Source organism: Salvelinus fontinalis, chromosome 14 (assembly GCF_029448725.1).
Source record: "Salvelinus fontinalis isolate EN_2023a chromosome 14, ASM2944872v1, whole genome shotgun sequence".
Taxonomy (NCBI): Eukaryota; Metazoa; Chordata; class Actinopteri; order Salmoniformes; family Salmonidae; genus Salvelinus; species Salvelinus fontinalis.
The window spans coordinates 43,329,055-43,349,318 of record NC_074678.1 but is presented as its reverse complement, the minus strand read 5'-3'; the positions used below and the strand labels follow the sequence as shown (position 1 = coordinate 43,349,318).

Genomic DNA, 20,264 nt, shown 5'->3' with positions numbered 1-20,264 from the left:
TTTGACGTGGAAGTGTAAACTCTAACATAACCTATTAACTATAAAAGGTAACTCCAAACACGTTTTCGCTGAAAGGTTAGCCATGTGTTAGCAAAAATGTATATCCAAGTAAAGAAAGCGTACAAGCTGCACTGGTAGCCTATTCGCGGGTGCTTTTTCAATTCCTATAACAGTTACTCCAGCGAGTGTAATTTGCTCAATATTAGGAGTTGACAAATAAAGTTGACAACATAAATAGATTCGCCTCTTTTCTACTGTAGGTATGTAAGTAAAAAAGTATATTCTGTTACTAGCGATATTCATAAAAACATTGACATTAAAAAAAAAACTTTTTTAAAAATTTTTTATTTACTTTTGCGGACCCCCTGCTGAATATCCCTGCTGTAAAGTACAATAGGCTGCACCTTGTAACAAACATTATTTAAAAAAATGATCTTCACTGATTGATCTCCAATGAATTTCCTCTGGTTCAGAGTAAGGCTCAACTTCAGTTGCAGAAATTCCTGGGATTGAGTTGACCCCAACTCTGCTCTGGTAATAGTGGAATGTACTGTCACTGCAAAGCATGATGAGTTACACAGAATATCCTGAATTATGTTTGATATCAAAAGGCAACCTTTTCCCATTTCTCCATATTGCAAAGTGCAATGGAGGTTATTGTTGTTGACCAGTATCTACATACCAATTGTGTAATTGCATTGGAAAGTCCTTTGGGGGTTAACAATCCAAACTACCAGCGATTTCTAACAGTTTATAGATGTTCTTCAGGCATCCAGGTGCTTGGTGAGTCGGCGTACTTTCTCTTTCTTGTTCCTGTTGCCATGCTTCTTCCAGGGTTTGCCCACAGGCTGTTCTAAGCCAGGTTTCCCTTGACTTACCAGTTCACGCTGGCCTACGCTGCCTTCCTTGTAACCCATGAAAGACTGGACCCCCTTGGTGAGCGCCCGAACATTCTCCTGGAACAAAAAACACAACAATGGGGTTACTATCTGAATTATCCCATTTCACTACAACCCATGGTAATAAAGTAATCTGCCTAGACTGGCTTGAGTTTGGTGTCAATTCTGCAAATGCAGCATTTTAATGTAATTTCTATGGAGTTGCCTTCTACTGTACCTGATGGAAGAAGTTCTTGTCGACCAAATTCTCGTGCCTCTTGACTTTGCTCGGTTTGTTGCCTATCTTGGAGTCCTCACCGTCTGCATCTCTGGTCTGGAACTTGCTGTGCTGGGGCTGGAAGTCTGCAGCACTGATGTGGGGAGGAGGGTGGCAGTACAGCAGTTTTCCCTGGAGATGATCAGACAGAACCAGTTAGTGGTGCTGCTCTCCCATTACTACTACTGAATTTAGGTAAACAGACTAAACAATATTTAGACTATTCTGCCTAATAAACCAGAGTTGTACAACAAGAGCATGTATTTGGTGGCGGGAGGAGAAGGATGAGGGTTAACTTACAATGACGTAATCCTTGAGGATGTAACGGGCTGATCTCGACTGGTCAGGTTGTCCGTGTGCTGTCATGAAGCCCCTCATGTCTGAAAGAGAACCGATCAGAACAGTGCCAATGGCTTGTTCGGACTCCATCACTATCATATGGCTTACATTGTGCTATGTCAGTTGTTCTACACTGTGCTGTACTGAATAAAGACAGGGTTTATAGTCTCACATCCATAGGCCATCAGTAGCTCCTCATAGTTGGGTATGCGGTCGGGGTCCTCGTCCTCTCGCGGGCGGATGATGTTGATGCCATAGGTGCCGTCCAGCACATCCCGAGGAATTGTCTGACACACGTGAGAAGTCTGTTAAGGCCTTAACCACACTGAACACCCAATCAAACATCTGAAAACTCCTTTACCGGTGTAAAATGTGCAGCTCTATTTTCGTCCAACTTAAAACAGATCTAGCCCTGACTCAAATGTATTTCAGAAAGAGATTGCTCCAGTATTATCTATTGATTGGGACAATAAATGTGACTCTTCTACACCCATAAGTTAACAGACAAGCGGTGTGTAGGGTTGGTAATTGAAGGATATGAGAGAGATGGCAGGCACATGGTCTCGTATCTGGTCGATGGGCAGGATCCCACAGCAGATCATCTCAGCTTTAGTGGACACAAAGGAGGGCATGACCAGGCCAGGGCAGTCACACAGACACAGACCTGGCTCCACGTACAGCGTCTGGAACACAAACAAACACACTTGAATGCTTTGACCCCACAAGAAAATAATGTATCGTCACCAAATGAACACATTTTTTAGAGGTCCAGCAGGCTACATCAGAGAGCCGGTCTTTACCTGAAAGTGCTTGGTGTGCCCAGGCGTGACTGAGACGGACACCTTCTTATTTCTCAGAATGGTGTTGATGGTCGAACTTTTGCCCACATTGGGATACCCCACCTGTTCAGAGAGTATATAGGAGAATTGAGATCCCACAAACGTCACTCCAAACACACGACCTGTTCTCCTACTGCAACATTTGAGCCTATTGATTTCCAGTGTGTGTATCTGTGTGTACTCACCAGCCCCACTGTGAGCTCGCCCTCTTTCAACGTTGGCCCATCGTGAGCAGCCTTAAATATGGCCAGCAGCTCATCTTTGGTCAGCAGGCGACTGGAGTTGTGGAAGGAGGAGCCGTGTGTGGAGCCATCTATACTCTCTTCATCGTCTGCCTCCTCATCCTCTGATGCCTCTTCACCCTCTGATGCCGTCTGCCAGTCTCCCTCTGCTACGCAGTCTTTAAACTGCTCCCCTTCCATATCGCTCTCCTCATCTTCTTCCTCCTCGCTCTTTTCCTCATTCTTCTCCTTGTTATCATCTACCTCCTGTCTTCGGCTCATATTGTCGTTGTCTGGCATTCCCTCGTCTTCATCCTCTGCTTCGCTCTTTTCATCCTCCTGCTCCTCCACTTCCATTCCCTGTGGAGAATGAACAAGGGCAGAAGAGGAGAACCATAGCAACTTGTCTTTCATCAGTCAAAAAAGTAACCAGGTTTAAACAGGCTAAGACATTACAATTCAAATGTGACTGCCTCCTCACCTTCTCCTCTGCCTCCAGCCTCTCGTTCTCCACCAGTGCGGACCAGAATACAGCGCGGAGGCCCTCTCTCTGGAAGTATCTGGCCCAGATCCTCCGCTGCTGCTGGGTCAGCAGGTCAGCCTTGTTCACCAGCAACAAGTTCACCTTGTGCCGGGACACCTCTTTTACATAGCACTCCTACAGGAACCAGGAAGATCAATGGGTGAAATACCGCAATGTTTCCCCCACTATCAGTTTGGTGGGGTGGGTTCCCCCACCTGGCAATGTCATACTACATTCAAGAAAAATTGGCCTCAATAGTTTGATGTGACAGCCTTAGGCCCTTTACTTACCAGGTCAGGGCAACGAAATAGCAATGGGTTTCTGGCATCAACAATCTGAACAACAATGTCACTGCGGAGGAAAATTCACAACATTTCCACCATCATACAAGGCATCGAACAGCTGACAATCAGTGTCACAAGACAGAGCAGCTCTGATTCCTACCTCCTCTCAATCACTCTCCAGAGCTGTCTCCAGAAATCCAAATTCCTCTCAAAGGGTGTAAGAATCATTTTCTGCTCCTCTTCAAGCCTATAAAACAAGATAGATAAACTTCCAGGCACTGCTGACATAAAACAGTGTTAGGAATTGAAGGTGAATTAAAGGATTATTACTAACTCATAAGAACTTCCAGTTGTTTTTGTTCTCCAGCGCTCTACCAGGTGGTTGAGAAGTCAAGATGGTCATACCACCAATGCCATATTAGAATGGCAATTTGCATTGCATTTTTACTCATCTCAACAATATTACAAAAACTACTTTAGGTCTGCTTCAATGGCTTTTATAGGTAGGTAAGCATAATTAAATCAATGAAATAAGGACATTATTGTAATTTTATATGTCCAAACGTGAATATGAAATTAATTTGAAATTAATGCGTTTTCAGGTGGTGTATAGTGCGATGTGCCTTACATTTCAAATGATCCCGGTTCTTCCATGTTTCCACATGTTTAGACTACATTTTGAGATATGATGAAGTGCCATTTTTTATTACTATTATAGAGCTCGCCAGTTTGTGGTCCTAAAAACCAGAAATGAGTTACCTCTGGTTCGTTCAGCCATTCCTATGGGGGAAATAATGGAGTTTTGGGATAAATACATGCTTTGGAGATCTTATACATTTTAGTCTAAGATAATATAATCAACCTTTGTGCTTGTTTTGATTACATAAATGCTTCAAAATTCACAAAAAGTGACATTAGCTGATGAAGATTCTCAGAACAAAACACAAGATCTCCTAAGCCTGTGTTTACCACAGACTTTATTTTCGGCATTTATCCAAAAACACTACAAAAAGACATTGATTTCCCCACAGGCTTTGGCCAATGAGCCATGGCGGAGTTAGTGCCTACAAAAAGACTTCATTACTATTGCTCTCTATAGGCATTATTTTATTGACGACCTTAAGTCTGAATATTGATTAATTGTCCATGTAATGTGGTTTATCCAATTTATGTTTCCTAATAGTGTGTTGTCAACAATTCGATCATATTTTCCACCAAAATAAGTTTTTAATAAAAAATAAATGTACCCTACTCTTAGTCCACCATACTCTTTACTGACCTATCAACTGTCTGGTTGAACACTTTTTTAAACAAAATTCTTACATTGTAACTATTTAATTTCATACTCTTACTCTTTAAGATCTACTAACAGGATTGTGCAATATTAATCCCTCACCAAGTGAAATCATGCCTTTTATCCCATATCTTTGGTTACCATTTTTTTGTTCTTACAGCCCTCTGAGTGGGAAAAGTTAGAGTGACAACACTGAACTGCAGCAAAACAAAATTATACAAATTGTGTTAATAGATGCAGGAAGGCTGTTGGAGTTGATCAAGTTCAAGTGAAGATTTTTTTCATATCAACTTTTAAATCCATTGCCAAAACATGCTATACCAGACGATTAAGAATAGGGTTAAAGGTTTAATTGCAGGCACACAATCTATAACATCAAAACAATTACATCCTATTCAATTAATGGGGGGGGGGGGGGGTTCATACTCTGCCAGTTCTCGTCTCCACTCCAGGAAGCTGTCTCTCTCTGTCTGCTGGAGGACCTCTGGACTGGTGCCTTCATCCCAGTGAGGCCTGAAATATGACAAGACAAAGAAGGCAGTAATGGAACATCAGAAGCAATGCAATATTAGCACAATTCCTACTTCTAACACAACTAGAAAGAAGACAAAATACATGTTGACAGTGTAATGTCTTTGGAGTCTCTGGGCTTACTGCACCTTCGTGGAATTCTGAGGAGTTGTTTGTTCTCCTCGTGCAGCTTCTTCAGCTTTGCCGTCTCCTCGGCTGTCAGTAATCCTGCCCGAGCTTCAGCTGCCACAAACTTGATGTTGAGCTTTTCTGGGGAAACATTTTATCCATCAGTTGCATCCTGGGAATCCAGTCTAAAGTACTTGTAGATGACCGTTTTCAAGGATCACTTGTCACGTCAATGCAATAGAGTATTTACCTGCAACAAACTCTGTCCCGGCCATTTCAGCAGTTGCAAGGAAGTCATCCATAGAGCTCTGTTCAGTCACTGACTGCAGGTTGAGGCGACCCCAGTCGTAGCCATCGTTCAGTTCACTGGTGTGGAGCTGGCAATGTGAGATCAAGTTTAGTCATCAGAAAGTTGTCTAGCTAGCTACAGCTAATAAGACAGACAGACAGTCATTAAAACATGTACAGTGCCTTCGGAAAGTATTCAGACCCCTTGACTTTTTTCACATTGTTACATTACTTCCTTATTCTAAAATTGATTTAAAAAAAATAAAAGAATTAAAGCAATTTGACAAAGCAAAAACAGGTTTTTAGACAGCATCAAGTCTTCTTGGGTATGACGCTACAAGCTTGGCACACCTGTATTTTGGGAGTTTCTCCCATTCTTGTCTGCAGATCCTCTCAAGCTTTGTCAGGTTGGATGGGGAGCGTTGTTACACAGCTATTTTTAGGTCTCTCCAGAGATGTTCGATCGGGTTCAAGTCCGGGCTCTGGCTGGGCCATTCAAAGACATTCAGAGACTTGTCCCGAAGCCACACCTGCGTTGTCTTGGCTGAGTGCTTAGGGTCGTTGTCCTGTTGGAAGGTGAACCGTTGCCCCAGTCTGAGGTCCTGAACACTCTGGAGGTTTTCATCAAGGATCTCTCTCTACTTTGATCTGTTCATCTTTGCTTCGATCCTGACAAGTCTCCTAGTCCCTGCCGCTGAAAAACATCCCCACAGCATGATGCTGCCACCACCATGCTTCACCATAGAGATGGTACCAGATTTCCTCCAGACGTGATGCTTGCCATTCAGGCCAAAGAGTTCAATCTTGGTTTCATCAGACCAGAGAATCTTGTTTCTCATGGTCTGAGAGTCCTTTAGGTGCCTTTTGGCAAACTCCAAGCGGGCTGTCATGTGCCATTTACTGAGGAGTGGCTTCCATCTGGCTACTCTACCATAAAGGCCTGATTGGTGGAGTGATGCAGAGATGGTTGTCCTTCTGGAAGGTTCTCCCATCTTCACAGAGGAACTCTCGAGCTCTGTCAGAGTGACCATCAGGTTCTTGGTCACCTCCATGACCAAGGCCCTTCTCCCCCGATATCTCAGTTTGGCCGAGTGGCCAACTCTAGAAAGAGTCTTAGTGGATCCAAACTTCTTCGATTTAAGAATGATGAAGGCCACTGTGTTCTTGTGGACCTTCAATGCTCCCGAAATGTTTTGGTACCCTTCCCCAGATCTTTGCCTCGACACAATCTACGGACAATTCCTTCAACCTCGTGGCTTGGTTTCTGCTCTGGCATGCGCTGTTAACTGTGGGACTTCCCTAATCATGTCCAATCAATTTAATTTACCACAGGTGGGCTCAAATCAAGTTGTAGAACCAACTAAAGGATGATCATAGGAAACAGGATGCAACCGAGTTTAATTCCAAGTCTCATAGCAAAGGGTCTGAATATTTATGTAAATATTAAAGTTGTTTTATCTAAAAACCTGTTTTAGCTTTGTCATTATGGGGTATTGTATGTAGATTGCTGATGATCATTTTTTATTTAATCCATTTTAGAATAAGGCTGTAACGTAACCAAATTTGGAAAAAGTCAAGGGGTCTGAATACTTTTCAAAGGCACTGTAGTTACTTCATTTTCAACAGTTCAGTATTCACCAAATTCTGCTTTCCTCCAATTAACGTTCCTCAGCGAAATAGTGAGGTAGAACTGGATAGAACCCTTGGAGGTAGGCATCTACTGTTATATGTTTAGCTCGCTAACTAGCTAGCTAGCTGTTGAAACGTGTATCAACATATAGTAACAGTTAACGTTACCCAAGTATCGCCCCTCTTGTTGCCTCGGCCTGCGTTGAGTCTCTCCTTTATCAGTGATCTCCCGAGCCCCATGGCAGACTTCTTCTTACCCATTTTTTCGGTTTGGGTTTAGCCTTGCTTGTTAACGTTACCACAAATCTGTTTTTGTAAAATTTAGCCCATGTGAGAATTATTGTCCCATGAGGAAGTGAAACGGAACGTCCCAACTTCACTGCAGAATGACGAATAACTATCGAGATTAATCATGTTTTCTCTAATGTATATTTAGACTTATTTCTGGAGATTATTGAACCTGGAGGTTAGTGAATCAAACTCGCTGTGTATTTGTATAGCTTTTATTGGGATTTAATGTAATGATTTGTGCATTGACTTTGGATTTGTGGTACATTCCAAAATATGTGTCCAGCACTCAAATATGCATTGAAGGAAACATCCTTTGGCAAATAATAGTTCCGCCAAGGACAAGGTCATGTGACAGGTGCTACCACCTAAATGTCGATACTAAATTGTATTCATTTCTAAATATATAACCTACTCAATATATTTATAATTACATTTCTGCAATGTATGCGCAACACAAGAAACTAGTTCAGATAGATTTGTAAACTAGATTTTTTCATAACTGTAGGCCTTTAAAAAAATATATATATAATTTTTTTAATATATATATAGTTATTTTTTCCTTTTTGTGGTGAAAATTTTCAGAAAATTCCACACTTTTGTTTGGGGGTGTTTCATGAAGAGACTATTATACTCTAGCCCAATTATACGTATAGCCTACTTATAACATTCTTATTCTTAAATGTTAGTTTATTTTAAACTTGTTACAGACTAATGAAAGAGGCTTGAACGCATGTTATCAGTACAGGGGGAAACTCTGTTGCATTGCCAACAGATGGCAGCATAAAACAAAGGATGAGGAGCAAAAATATTATTTTGGTGCATTGCCATCCATTGAATAATTGACAGCAAACCAGCCTTAATTTGTATTATACGATTGATATAATGAAACTTTAGGTAGGCTATGTATAGGCTCGATTTGTATCCCTCTTGCATTTAGGTTTATGTTTTTAAGCGAACTAGATACAGAAGTTATATCCGTTGTGTTCTGAGTGAATACAGGTACAACGGAATTATTGTTGCAATTTACAGGTCGGATGTATATAAGCTGTTATCAGTTTTGTATATTAGCCTATATTTCCCAAATTCGCATGATTTCAGTTCATAAATAAACCTTTGTAAGTGCGCTCTGAGTGCCAATTTTATCCTCAAGGGAGAGCTGTTTGACTTTGGTCTCCTCCTCTATGTTCCCTGCAGAGACACTGAAATGGTTCAACCCAGTATATATCCACTATAGACCATCCCACTCACAGCAGAACCAACCTTACAGCAATCATTAACCGCAGAATGGGATAGCGCAGTTGTCTGGTTATGGAGAAGTCTTCAGAGGATGAGCAAATGAATTACAGGATAACTTGACCGTTTGTTGTATTGGAGTTGCTATTATATGAAAAAGATCAGTAAAAAGATTAGATTTAGTTGCAGTAAAACGTTCGCTGTAGTTGTAGATTTTTTGCTGTTTACGTGACACGACCATATAATGCTGCCTTGGAAGAAGAATAAGTTCGACCTGATAGATGAAGATAAACAGTCGAAGCAGAAGGGTTATGCCGTGAGTTTGAACTACTCTGCGCTGACCTCCTTTGCCAAGTCTTGTCCGGAGAGTGCTTTGAACAGGGTTGGAAGCATGTTCAAGTCAAAAAGGAAAAAGGTGAAAATTACCAGCGAAGACCCAACATACACGGTCCTCTACCTGGGCAATGCCACCACCATCCAGTCGAAAGGAGAAGGCTGTACGGACGTGGCTGTGAGCAAGATTTGGGGCAAGAGCGAAATGGGCAAAAATGGCACAAAGATGAAACTGACCATCAGCTCGCAGGGAATCCGGATGGTGCATGTGGACGACAAGGCGAGAAGACCGGGACATTTGTATTTATTGCACCGGATAACCTATTGCGTTGCCGACCCAAGGTTACACAAAATTTTCGCTTGGATATACAGACATGAGATGAAGCACAAGGCAGTGATGCTAAGGTGCCATGCGGTGCTGGTGTCCAAGCCGGAGAAGGCAAAGGCCATGGCACTGCTTTTGTACCAGACCTCGGCAACAGCGCTTGCTGAATTTAAAAGACTTAAAAGGAGGGACGATGCAAGGCACCAGCAACAGCAGCTGATAGGGGAACAAACCATACCCCTTGTGCCCCTCAGGAAGCTTCTAAACGGACAGTGTTATTACAAACCCCCGGTGGAGCGCAGCAGGAGCGCCCCCAAATTGGGCTCTATCACAGAGGACTTGATCGGAGAGGAGGAGGAGGAGAAAGCGATGCTCTTTGAGTGTGAGGACATTCTAGACACGAATGACGATTGTGTGGGCAATGGTAAACAGGAGCTGTCCCAGATTATCAGTGACCTTGGAGAGATGTGCATTGGAAACGACGTACAAACACTAAAAGCGGACTTTAGGGTTACCCGACTCCTCTCCGGGGAGAGCACGGGCAGCGAATCGTCAATAGAAAGCAACCAGGAGCCAATTTCGGTCTCAAACGGATTCGAGGGGGGAAGATGCAGGAAATAACATGAATAAGTCTGCATTTTCCTGGAGCCAAAATTGCCTCCACAAATAATTTCTGTATATTTCACGCTGTCCATTAAATGAGTGTAGGCAATGCCTGTAGTATTGCGGCTCCTCGTGAAAGGATATAATAGGGTTGTTACAATGATTGTGGACAAAATCCTCACAAAAAAACACCTATTATTGAATGATATTCTGGGAAACATGGATAGTCTACAGAAAAGGGGAAGACTGCATGCTGAGACTGAACCCCAAACTCGCAGTGCGCACCAGGACAGTGATTTCCACTCTTCAATAAGAGGGTTTGTATTAGAGCTTGTTTACCCAACCCATTTCCCTCATGGAAATGACATTCTTCTTGAACAACACTGTCCGCGATTATGTAACTTTACGTTTTAAAAGCACGTTTACTTTTTGGCTCGATGGGTTAAATTAGATGTCCCTCACTCTCCTTTCAGGACGCTTTTCTACAATTAAAAACTGTTGTTAAATTCAGTCGAGTATTACGTTTATTAGGCTATGTGTATAATATCGTTTTCTCGTAGGCCTATATGGTCTCATAAACATAATGTCATATCTTTGCCGTGCAAAAGAAAATTACCCTAATGTATTAAGACGTACATCGTAAATGCATTATGTGTATACAGATATCCATTATTTTTTAAAGGAGAAAATGTGGTTTGTTTATGTGAACCTAAAAAAAGACCAATAAAAAATACAAATCAAAGAAGATGCAGGCGTTTGTATAGTTGATGCACTCATTTGGTACATTATTTCTAAGAATCCAGTATCATTTCCATAGAGTATGTACACCTTGTGATTTGATGCCTCAACTTTACCCCTCCAAATGTAGGTCCATGCATGCACCACTGGGTTTAGAATTGCAATGAGTTAATGGGAACATATCAGCATTCACACCTACATTATTTTTGAAGGCCTACTTTTTTGCATGTAACTGATTGATAAAAGATTCATTTACCAACATTACACCCCCCCCCCCATCCTTGGGAATCACATAATTTTGGGGAGATAGTTTTAGTGGAGGTTGGCATGCATGGGAGAGACATCTCATGGCCAAGTTTATTCTGGGAAAGGGAAAACACTCTCTTGTTCTAATGATTTCTAGTAAATTAGTCAACTGTCAGTTCTCTCACAGACATTTCTGCATTGCTCAGTTTATGTTGGTGACAATGTTTCAAGAGGGTGTTACATCCATTACTTGTTGAGTTGACACCTGCAGTGCAAACAACACCTCTATTTTCTCTCCAGCTCTGTTTTTGAAAGGTGGGCTCGCTGTATTGCAGTCACCATTGTAATTAGGGGATGACTAGAAATGTTTTATGATTGTTATTATGGTTGTAGTCGTACAACCGTGGGGACAGGCCCAGGTAAACCACAACACCACTAGGGGCTCAGTCATTAAAGAGAGAGTATTGTGTTACATCAAAAAAATACTTAATGTAAGACCAAGGAGTCTATTTATAGTAGTTACTAAGCTAATTCTTATTCATCTATTATTACAATTTTGTTACTGCAGAATTTGGTACAGATTTAAATTCCGTACGTACTTTACAAATAACAATGTGTATCAATACATCTGAGTCATGTCTGTATGTTAGCCCAATTGTCCGCGTGTTTGATATTTAAAGTCTTGCCTACAGCCTGGGTTGTCTTGCCTAAACAGAATACGCTCTTATTAGGCTCCATACAGATCCTATTCAATTCATAATTCTATGTTAGGCTCACACACACACGTGTGAGCTTAGGGTGCTATCTGCGTTCACAGACTGCCACCACACTGCTACTTTTATTGCTTTTCTATAAGTAGAACTGTCATGGAAGCTTCTTGTCCATGCTCTACCAAACACGCATAGCAACAGGCCCACATGAATACCACCAACTGTATTCAGATCTTGCCTGTCACATTGAGTGGTATTAATAACACAGTAGTGCCACCATGGTCACAGCACTGCTCTGTCGGGAGTTGTCACACTACTGGGCATGGTGTTCTTAAGATCATATTTCATGAGAAGGGAGCTGAGGGCAGTCACCACTCTCTGTGGCTGTCTGTCTGCGAGGACTACTGTATTGATATGGACATTGGTATTCTAGTTGGGGATAGTTCAGTGCTGCTTCAGTCCAGCATTAGCCTCAGTCTGTCTGCCAGTGCTTTACTCCAGAGCCCTCTACAGCATGCAGAGATGCTACTTCAGTGGCAGCCACTTCTACCTGTGCTGCGGCTCAGTAATAAGAACTGAATTAGAGATGAGGCGAGAAAGGTGAGCTTGTTCCCTGTTTAGAATCCAGGTGATGTGTGAAGGTGTCTTGTTATATGAACAGTGCCTATTGCACTAAACCAACATAGACCGTCCCAAGACCTTTCCAACACTTCATATATAGCCTGGATGGCCCACCACGGCTCTAGAAATGGGAAGTCAGTGCTTTGGGCCAATGATTGCCCATGGGTCCTATAAAAAGCAACACATCTCCTCATTTTGAATTGATGCAATGGTGGTCACTAGGACACAGTAAGACAAAACTACACAACACCGAGGCTGTGTCACTCGCTGCACTTTCTTTCTTTCAGGGAGTGGATGGAAACTGTACTGGGGGAATCGAAATAGCAACAGTGTGTCAACCCACACAGTTTCCCTTGTCAACGTGGTGCTGCTTCCATCTGCACTAGCTGCAGTCTCACTGAAGCCTCCCATGCAATAATTACACCACAGACAGTATGACATCATCAGCACATGCTCACCACATAATAAACGAGCAGGATGTGCTATTAGTGGACAACTGCAAACTAGCGCTTATAAACCTCTCATAACTGTCCATTCGTCTTCTATTTTTAAAGTACCCCTTGCAATAACTAGAAAGTTTCGCCCTAGTGCAGCCGTGACCTACTGTATATTTTCCCTCAGTGCCAGCAAGCTACATTTAGATGCTTTGTTAAGCTTACCATATGCTTCCTAGTCAAAACAGTTAATGCATATATTATGACAATTTTGTGACGTTTCTGTTCGTTTTGGTGTTCGGCTATTTGAGCGCACATTTTTTCTTGAGGCAAGCCAAAGTTCGGTAGCGGAGTCTACACCCCTTCGTCTGTGATTGGTCAACAATAAGGATTCTTCAATTAAGTGATTGTTGTCTTTCAACGACAGATGACTAGTTTTCATGCCAATGTTGTTCACTTGAGAAATACTGCATCAAACATCTTGGTTAGATGTAAAATCAGGCGACTAAGACTTCAGAAAAAAAATCTAAATGAATGGCAGAGTCATGATTTATCTTAGATTGATTCTGACTATTTTTAGGAAGTGTTACTGCAGGTTGTTTTGTACAGCGTCTCAAGAGGGACAAACAGTAATATTTCTGCTTTTTTCTAGTTTTTTAAGCAAATGTCTTTTTAAGGGAGTATGCGTGGCACAGATGTTAGCTTCGCCAAGCCGAGTTCTGCTAGGAGCAAACCGGACCAAGTATGCGGATGCCTTTACAAGGCCGCCAAACCTTGTTCCTGTCTCTTTTGTTTTTCAGCATAACCTGAATATCCTCTCCGTGTTTATTGAGTGTGTCTGATTTAACAGTTTAATACGATGTGTTGACATTTAGTGCATGTAAACATATGTTAATTCAAACCTCGTGGGGCAGGAGCAGATGTTATTGTCTTTCCCTTTTCACTGATAAAAGGAATAAAATAGGCTTTTAAAATTCAAATGTCACTTACAACTTCACCTTAAAGGTCCAATGCAGCAGTTTGTATTTCAATAACAAATCATTCCTGGGTAACAATTAAGTACCTTACTGTGATTGTTTTCAATTAAAATGGTAAAAAAATAACCAAAATATGTATATCTTTTTAATGTTAAAAAAATTAAGGGCTAATGTAAGGCTTGATGCTGGTGACGAGAAGTAGGTACAAGGGGTGAACATTTTAATAACCACGAACAGGAACAGAATAAGGACCGCGTCTGGACAGGTGAAACGGAACAACAATAATGCTGACACGGGGAACAGACAGATATAGGGAAGGCAATCAAAACGTGAAGGAGTCCAGGTGAGTTAAATGAGCGCTGATTCTTGTAATGATGGTGACAGGTGTGCGTAATGAAAGGCAGCCTGGCGCCCTTGAGCGTCAGAGAGGGAGAGCGGGAACAGGCGTGACAGGTAACTCAGCTTTAATATTGCAGATAGATTGTAGCTTCCAACAATTTAATTGTCTGCATCATTTCCAATCCCCCATATATATTTTCTTGTAAATATATACAGTGCCTTCGGAAAGTATTCAGACCCCTTGACTTTTTCCACATTTTGTTATGTTACAGCCTTATTCTAAAATGTATTACATCGTTTTTCTCCTCCCCTCATCAATCTACACACAATACCCCATAATGCAAAGCAAAAACGATTTAAAAAAACATTTGTTTTTGCTAATTTATTACAAATATAAACCTGAAATATTGCATTTACATAAGTATTCAGACCGTTTACTCAGTACTTTGTTGAAGCACCTTTGGCAGTGATTACAGCCTTGAGCCTTCTTGGGTATGACGCTACAAGCTTGGCATACTTGTATTTGGGGAGTTTCTCCCATTCTTCTCTGCAGATCCTCTCAAGCTCTGTCAGGTTGGATGGGGAGCGTTGCTGCACAGCTATTTTCAGGTCTCTCCAGAGATGTTCGATCAGGTTCAAGTCTGGGCTTTAGCTGGGCCATTCAAGGCCATTCAGAGACTTTTCCCAAAGCCACTCCTGTGTTGTCTTGGATGTGTGCTTAGGGTCGTTGTCCTGTTGGGAGGTGAACCTTCGCCCTAGTCTGGGAACCTGCTCCAGAGCACTCAGGACTTTATCATGGATCTCTCTGTACTTTGCTCCGTTCATCTTTGCCTCAATGCGTCTCCCAGTCCCTGCCGCTGAAAAACATCCCCACAGCATGATGCTGCCACCACCATGCTTCACCGTAGGGATGGTGCCAGGTTTCCTCCAGACATGACACTTGGCATTCAGGCCAAAGAGTTCAACCTTGGTTTCATCAGACCAGAGAATTTTGTTTCTCATGGTCTGAGAGTCCTTTTGGTGCCTTTTGACAAACTCCAAACGGGCTGTGATGTGCATTTTGCTGAGGAGTGGCTTCCGTCTGGCCACTCCACCATAAAGACCTGATTGGTGGAGTGCTGCAAAGATGGTTGTCCTTCTGGAAGGTTCTCCCATCCCCACAGAAGAACTCTGGAGATCTGTCAGAGTAACCATCGTGTTCTTGGTCACCTCCCTGACCAAGGCCCTTCTCCCCCGATTGCTCAGTTTGGCCGGGTGGCCAGCTCCAGGAAGAGTCTTGGTGGTTCCAATCTTCTTCCATTTAAGAATGATGGGGGCCACTGTGTTCTTTGGGACCTTCAATGCTGCAGAAATGTTTTGGTACCCTTTCCCAGATCTATGCCTCGAAACAATCCTGTATCGGAGCTCTACGGACAATTTTGTCGACCTCATAGCTTGGTTTTTGCTCTGATATGCACTGTGGGACCTTATAGACAGGTGTGTGCCTTTCCAAATCATGTCCAATCGATTTCATTTTTCAGTGGTGAACTCCAATCAAGTTGTAGAAACATCTCGAGGATGATCAATGGGAACAGGATGCACCTGAGCTCAATTTTGAGTCTCATAGCAAAGGGTCTGAATACTTATGTCAATAAGGTATTTTTTATTTATTTTTATAAATTAGCATTTTTCTTCTCCGCTTTGTCATTATGGGGTATTGTGTGTAGATTGAGGAGGATTTGTAAAAAAAAAAATGTTTGTTTAGAATAAGGCTGTAACGTAATAAAATGTGGAAAAGAGGAAGGGGTCTGAATACTTTCCAAATGCACTGTATATAAAACATAGAATAATCACGTTTCTGACTGCACTGGGCCTTTTAAACAAACAGTTTTTGTTTAACCTACTGTAAGGTATATGACTCAACAGTTTGTTAAATAGTACACCACTCATGTTTGAACAAGACAACACGCTAACCTGTCAAATTGTATATACTATAGTCCTACTCCAGTCTTGTTTTAAGCTAATTTATCACCTGATTTACTTGACAAAAGGCACGTCTCAATAGGTGGTCAGGGTATCCTCATGGTAGGGGGGTGGGCATTTCCTCTGTTGTTCTTTATTGCTCCTCTATTGTTTCTCAAGCAAGGGGGAGGCCGATGACATTACGAATCCCCGTCAGACCAACTCCTTGAATACCTCTTGAAGTTTGAAGTTACCTGAAAGCTGACAGCACTTTAACCTCGTAGTTGTTGTATCATTTCAAATCCAAAGTGCTGGAGTACAGAGCCAAAACATCCAAAAATGTGTGACTGTCCCAATACTTTTGGAGCTCACTGTAGATCTCAACACCTCTCATGTTTGACTTACATACATTTTTCCTCAAGTGGTTTTGCCATCTTGTAATCATCACTGCCGTCAGCAATTCAGAAACACATTTTTTGTGTGCTCCATGGAAGATCTCAATAAATACTGCTTACTTGAATCATAAGAGATTTGCTAATCATCTGCTTGTGGAACATAACAGTACAGGTTGAACCAGAACAACTAGAGCTGGGACTTGTTTCGAGCCGTGCAAATCAATCTGTTGTTAAATAATGCATGGGATGTTTGGAACAGTGGCCTTTTAGGTCGAGCTCCTGTTACATCAACAGCAGAGAGACAACATTGGCCTGGATCATTATGAAGAGACCATTGACCCTTTGAATAATGGCAATACACAAAAACACACATAGATCGTCTGGATGGCAAAAACAAAAGGTGTTTTGGCATGCGCCTTTACACAGACACACACAGATGGTGAAATATGACAATAGAAGCCTAGACAGCAGGCACGAGCTTGCCTGGGGGCAGAGATAACTTTATAGTTGTTTTGGAGTCTAATTTATAATCTGGAGATCTATAATCAAATGGAGCTTCAATTACAGTAATCAACTTTGGTTGTGTTTTTTAGATCCTCCCACAATTCATCCTAGGCTGCTATTATGGCACATTTTGAGGTATAGCATGTATAGGCTAGATTGAAATCAAGGCGAACTTTGGCTGTATTGACTCAATGTAATCCAGCTGCTCATTGGCGGCCCTCCCTGGCAGTGGTACAATACATCTGGTCGTTCTGGTTTAGTGACATGGCAGGTGTCAAAGACAAGACAATCTAATCTGACACTCCTGATGACATTCGTAGGCTGTGTAAGGGAAGATAAGCTCTGAGAGACATTAGCCTGGAAATTGTGTGTGTGTGTGTGTGTGTGTGTGTGTGTGAGAGAGTGAGAGTGAGAGTGAGAGTGAGAGTGAGAGAGAGAGAGAGAGAGATCGTCTATGGCACTGAGTCACTTTCATGTCAACACATTTGTAGATTTCTTTTCCCTGGGTTGTCTCTGGAAGTTCAGTGTCAAAGGAACAGGAGCTTGCTATGCTATTCTGGTGGAGAGAGTACAGAAACATCAATGTTGTGGCAGACATGTTTAATGCACAAGTATGCACATTCATTGAATAAAGCTTATCTTATGAAACACACAGTAAGATAGGCCAAGCTGATTTCAGCATCAGCTAAAATATACTCTATAAGCAAAAGTCAATTGCCTCTCTTGAGAATGGACCAGGCTTACTCAACTTCTACATTATAGATATATCACTGACAAAATCTGTCATCACTTTGTTCTCAGATGTAATTTGGGCCATGTGAACCATCCACTTTTCAGTATGAGACATAGGGAGCTTCTTTTGGAAAGGCACATCTCGCCCTATCCCCATAATGGCCACCTGGTAATGAGCCATGTCTGTGGTGGTGGCCCTTCTCCCTGGGCGACTGTGAAACACTAGAGCCCCCAAAGCCCCACTTGGCTGCCAGTTGCTCTTGTTTTCCACTGCTTCTGTCACAAATGTTTTCCCCCAGGAGAGTCATAGATTTCAGCATGGTTATTTCTGTCCTTCCGTTAGCAGGGAGTAAATTGAATAATAACAGGAGGAGAGCAGGGAAAATCACGGGACTGACTGACAGACTGCCTGTGTGTATGGTATGGGAGATCCCATCAAAACAGAATCCGTCCACGACCTCTTTCATTTTCAGAACAGGATGCTACCTGTTCATTCATGTGGAAACAGTGGAGTCAGTGAAAATCGTACAATACGTACAGCATCTTCTTATCGTATTGCAGTACTTACCCCGAAACTAGAGATGATATCTCTTAGATTCTTAGAAAATGTCCGGATGTACTCTCTAGATTAATTCCTTCAGTAGCTACATGTTTATGGGCAGAAGACTGAAGCAGCGGCTACAGCACTACAGTGCCTCCACTCTGCTCTCCCAGAGGGACTGAGTGCGAGTTCATCATTTGAGATGAGGACTATTGGCGACTGGTGTGTCGAGCTGACACAGGAGAATAGTGTTAATGTGTAAAGAATACACACCACTGTGGGAGATAGCCTTGGAGGTCTGCTCCTGAGCCAAACAGATGTATTTGTTTCTATTTGGAGGTCTCTCTGTTGGCTGGCTGCATGATGTAACAAAACATTTCCCATAACAGTATAGTGTCCTCTTATTTAACACAAGTGGACGTTTGAAACTCATTATTTGTTGTGAACGGATATGTTAATCTGGTTTGCCCCATCAATTACCGTGGGATGATGAAAACATGCCACCATATCTTTATGGACTGTGCAGTCTGGGTATATCTGCCACTACAGTCAGTTTTCCTGGACCAAGATTAAGAGAATTTCCATTGAAAGTGCATTTTAGTCCAGAACTAAGTTTAATCAGGATCTGGGAAACCGTCCCCAAGTGTTTTTAGTTATGGGATTATATTATGTCGCTATTGGATTGTATGAACTCTCGTGATTGATTAGATTATACATAACCAGAGCTGAATATTCCATTGGAAATACCGTATAATTGTCAGACCTCATTGTTGTATTGACACATGGTATGTACTACCGTGCTGGCCGACGAGCCAAGATGGTGTATACTGTAGGGCACTGGGGCTGGTGTCATCGATCTGTGCTATTTCACCAACGTATGTACGTGTCAACAGTTGGCGCCCATGTGGAAACATATTGACTTTGGTTCTGACGTGGTTCTCACAATGCCTCAATGGAAATTATTGGATACAAGCCTTGAACTGAGAGGATGTAGTTTTCCACCCGCTTACCCTTATCAGTCCTTCAGAATCTCACTGTCACGGTGGATTAAATCTGGGATCAGAAAATGATCAGAAAACATCAAACAAATTACATTACAATATTATAAATCCTTGTTTTGCAAAGCCAAAATTGCTATGTAATTTCATGCAGTTTTCATTAAATTCCACAGAATAACCTTTCTATAATCATAACGGATATGAGATATATATATGAGAAATAACACACGGCTGCATGTTGAATAATAGTGTAAGAGATCACAAGAGATCGTAGCGAAGTACTGGACTGTGTGCTGCTGGCACACCAAAGGCGCCATATCATGCGACGTCTGAGACGAGAATGTAAACAAAACAGGGCCTTTTGTCCACAGACATCCCAGCAATGTTGATCCAGCGGCATGCAGCGGACAATACGGCCTCTTCTATATGTCTGTTGTGTTTACAATGACATGTATCAATATCAAGGTTGGAGAAGTATAAGATATTAGAAACTGGGTGGTTCGAGCTCTGAATGCTGATTGGCTGACAGCCGTGGTATATCAGACTGTATACCACGGGTATGACAAAACAGTTATTTTTACTGCTCTAATTACATTGGTAACCAGTTTATAATAGCAATAAGGCACCTCTGGGGTTTGTGGTATATGGCCAATATACCACGCCTATGGGCTGTTCTTAGGCACACCCCCTTGGGCCTCATTGCTTAAGTACAGCATTATAGTGGCTTGCGAAAGTATTCACCCTCTTGGCATTTTTCCTATTTTGTTGCCTTACAACCTGGAATATCATTTGATTTACACAACATGTCTACCACTTTGAAGATGCTAAATATTTTTTATTGTGAAACAAACAAGAAATAAGACCAAAAAAAACTGAAGACTTGAGCGTGCATAACTATTCACCCCCCAAAAGTCAATACTTTGTAGAGCCATCTTTTGCAGCAATTACAGCTGCAAGTTTCTTGGGTATGTTTCTAAAAGCTTTGCACATCTAGCCATTGGGATTTTTTCCCATTCTTCAAGGCAATACTGCTCCAGCTCCTTCAAGTTGGATGGGTTCCGCTGGTGTACAGCAATCTTTAAGTCATACCAC

The 20,264-nt window shown here is 42.0% G+C and overlaps 2 protein-coding genes across 2 annotated transcripts; one reads left to right on the top strand and one right to left on the bottom strand.

Moving 5' to 3' along the window:
- Nucleotides 1-335: 335 nt before the first annotated feature.
- On the bottom strand, nt 336-7,587 carry LOC129810914 (large subunit GTPase 1 homolog). Its single transcript, XM_055861908.1, has 14 exons — nt 7,380-7,587; nt 5,545-5,671; nt 5,315-5,435; nt 5,082-5,168; nt 3,522-3,608; nt 3,368-3,428; nt 3,036-3,212; nt 2,519-2,914; nt 2,295-2,396; nt 2,035-2,177; nt 1,667-1,791; nt 1,456-1,535; nt 1,117-1,287; nt 336-956 (listed from the first exon to the last, which is right to left on the bottom strand). Exons 1-14 carry the CDS (start codon nt 7,470-7,472, stop codon nt 765-767), a joined length of 1,962 nt encoding a protein of 653 aa, XP_055717883.1. The 5' UTR covers nt 7,473-7,587; the 3' UTR covers nt 336-764.
- A 1,145-nt stretch (nt 7,588-8,732) lies between these two features.
- Nucleotides 8,733-10,741, top strand: LOC129810913 (protein FAM43A-like). The gene has a single exon (XM_055861907.1). It carries the CDS (start codon nt 8,980-8,982, stop codon nt 10,012-10,014), a length of 1,035 nt encoding a protein of 344 aa, XP_055717882.1. The 5' UTR covers nt 8,733-8,979; the 3' UTR covers nt 10,015-10,741.
- Nucleotides 10,742-20,264: the final 9,523 nt, after the last annotated feature.

What these genes read in the sequence shown, in the direction of transcription:
- LOC129810914 (XM_055861908.1), bottom strand. Translation starts at nt 7,472, where the DNA reads ATGGGTAAGAAGAAGTCTGCCATGGGGCTCGGGAGATCACTGATAAAG. An exon ending in CGGGACAGAGTTTGTTGCAG is followed by an intron (nt 5,436 to 5,544) that starts GTAAATACTCTA and finishes ATGTTTCCCCAG; the next exon opens with AAAAGCTCAACATCAAGTTT. An exon ending in TGGAGACGAGAACTGGCAGA is followed by an intron (nt 3,609 to 5,081) that starts GTATGAACCCCC and finishes CTTGTTTTATAG; the next exon opens with GCTTGAAGAGGAGCAGAAAA.
- LOC129810913 (XM_055861907.1), top strand. Translation starts at nt 8,980, where the DNA reads ATGCTGCCTTGGAAGAAGAATAAGTTCGACCTGATAGATGAAGATAAA.